The sequence below is a fragment of the Cystoisospora suis genome (assembly GCF_002600585.1).
Source record: "Cystoisospora suis strain Wien I chromosome Unknown contig_3849, whole genome shotgun sequence".
NCBI classification, from domain to species: Eukaryota; Apicomplexa; class Conoidasida; order Eucoccidiorida; family Sarcocystidae; genus Cystoisospora; species Cystoisospora suis.
Genome location: NW_027156644.1, coordinates 1 through 811, shown reverse-complemented (window position 1 = coordinate 811; position 811 = coordinate 1). Strand labels below are relative to the sequence as shown.

The 811-nt window shown below is 38.6% G+C and overlaps 1 protein-coding gene across 1 annotated transcript; it reads left to right on the top strand.

The window, feature by feature from the left end:
* The first annotated feature begins 164 nt into the window (after positions 1-164).
* On the top strand, positions 165-787 carry CSUI_007334 (uncharacterized protein). Its single transcript, XM_068067480.1, has one exon. It carries the CDS (start codon positions 566-568, stop codon positions 674-676), a length of 111 nt encoding a protein of 36 aa, XP_067920544.1. The 5' UTR covers positions 165-565; the 3' UTR covers positions 677-787.
* Positions 788-811: the final 24 nt, after the last annotated feature.

Genomic DNA, 811 nt, shown 5'->3' with positions numbered 1-811 from the left:
CATTTCTCCTCTCCTTTCTGTTTGTTCTCCTCTTTCTTCTTTTTCTCCTCTCTCTTTCTCTTTCTTCTTCTTCTTTTTCCTTTTCTTCTTTTTCTTTTTCTTCTTTTTCTTTTTCTTCTTTTTCTTTTTCTTTTTTCTTCTTTTTGTTAAACTTTTCTTTTTAGGTGAAGCGAATGGGGCAGCCGTGCTTTACATGCGTCTTTAGACGGAAGGCGTGACGGTCATCCCGACAAGAAAAGAAGATAGAGAAAAGAAAAGATGCGAAAAGAGCCATAGCAAGTCTAACTCTTTCTGTCTTAACTGGAGCCGAAGACAAGATACAAAGATGGAGGAGATACGAGAAAAGAAAAGAAAGGCAAAATTGTGAGGCGAAAGGAGCAACGATCGTGATAGATCTCAAGAGATAGAAGAAAAAGAAAGAAAGAGATAGAAGAGAGAGACAGAAAGAAGGTCAGAAGACTATCTTAAGCAGCGCAAGCAAGAAAGGTGTGTGTGGCCTTATGCCTATATGAAAGAAAAGAAAAAGTAGAAGAGAGCGATAAGAAGAAAGCAAGAAGCAGAAGATATGCAGAAGAAGAGAGAAGATCAGGTTTGTCTTTATGAAAGAATGAGGAGATTCTATAGAGAGATAGGAGACAGAAAGATAGATGATAGATCTCTCTATTCTCAAAGATAAGAGGCAAGAAAGAGAAAGGTGATAAGCAAAATACACCTTTCACATACAGCGGCGAGGCAGACAGAGAGAGAGAGAGAGAAAAGAGCGAGAGGATTCTACATAAAAAGAAAGGCTCTCTCTCTGTCAGCGTTCACT

Coding starts and splice junctions, on each gene's coding strand:
- CSUI_007334 (XM_068067480.1), top strand. CDS start 566: ATGCAGAAGAAGAGAGAAGATCAGGTTTGTCTTTATGAAAGAATGAGG.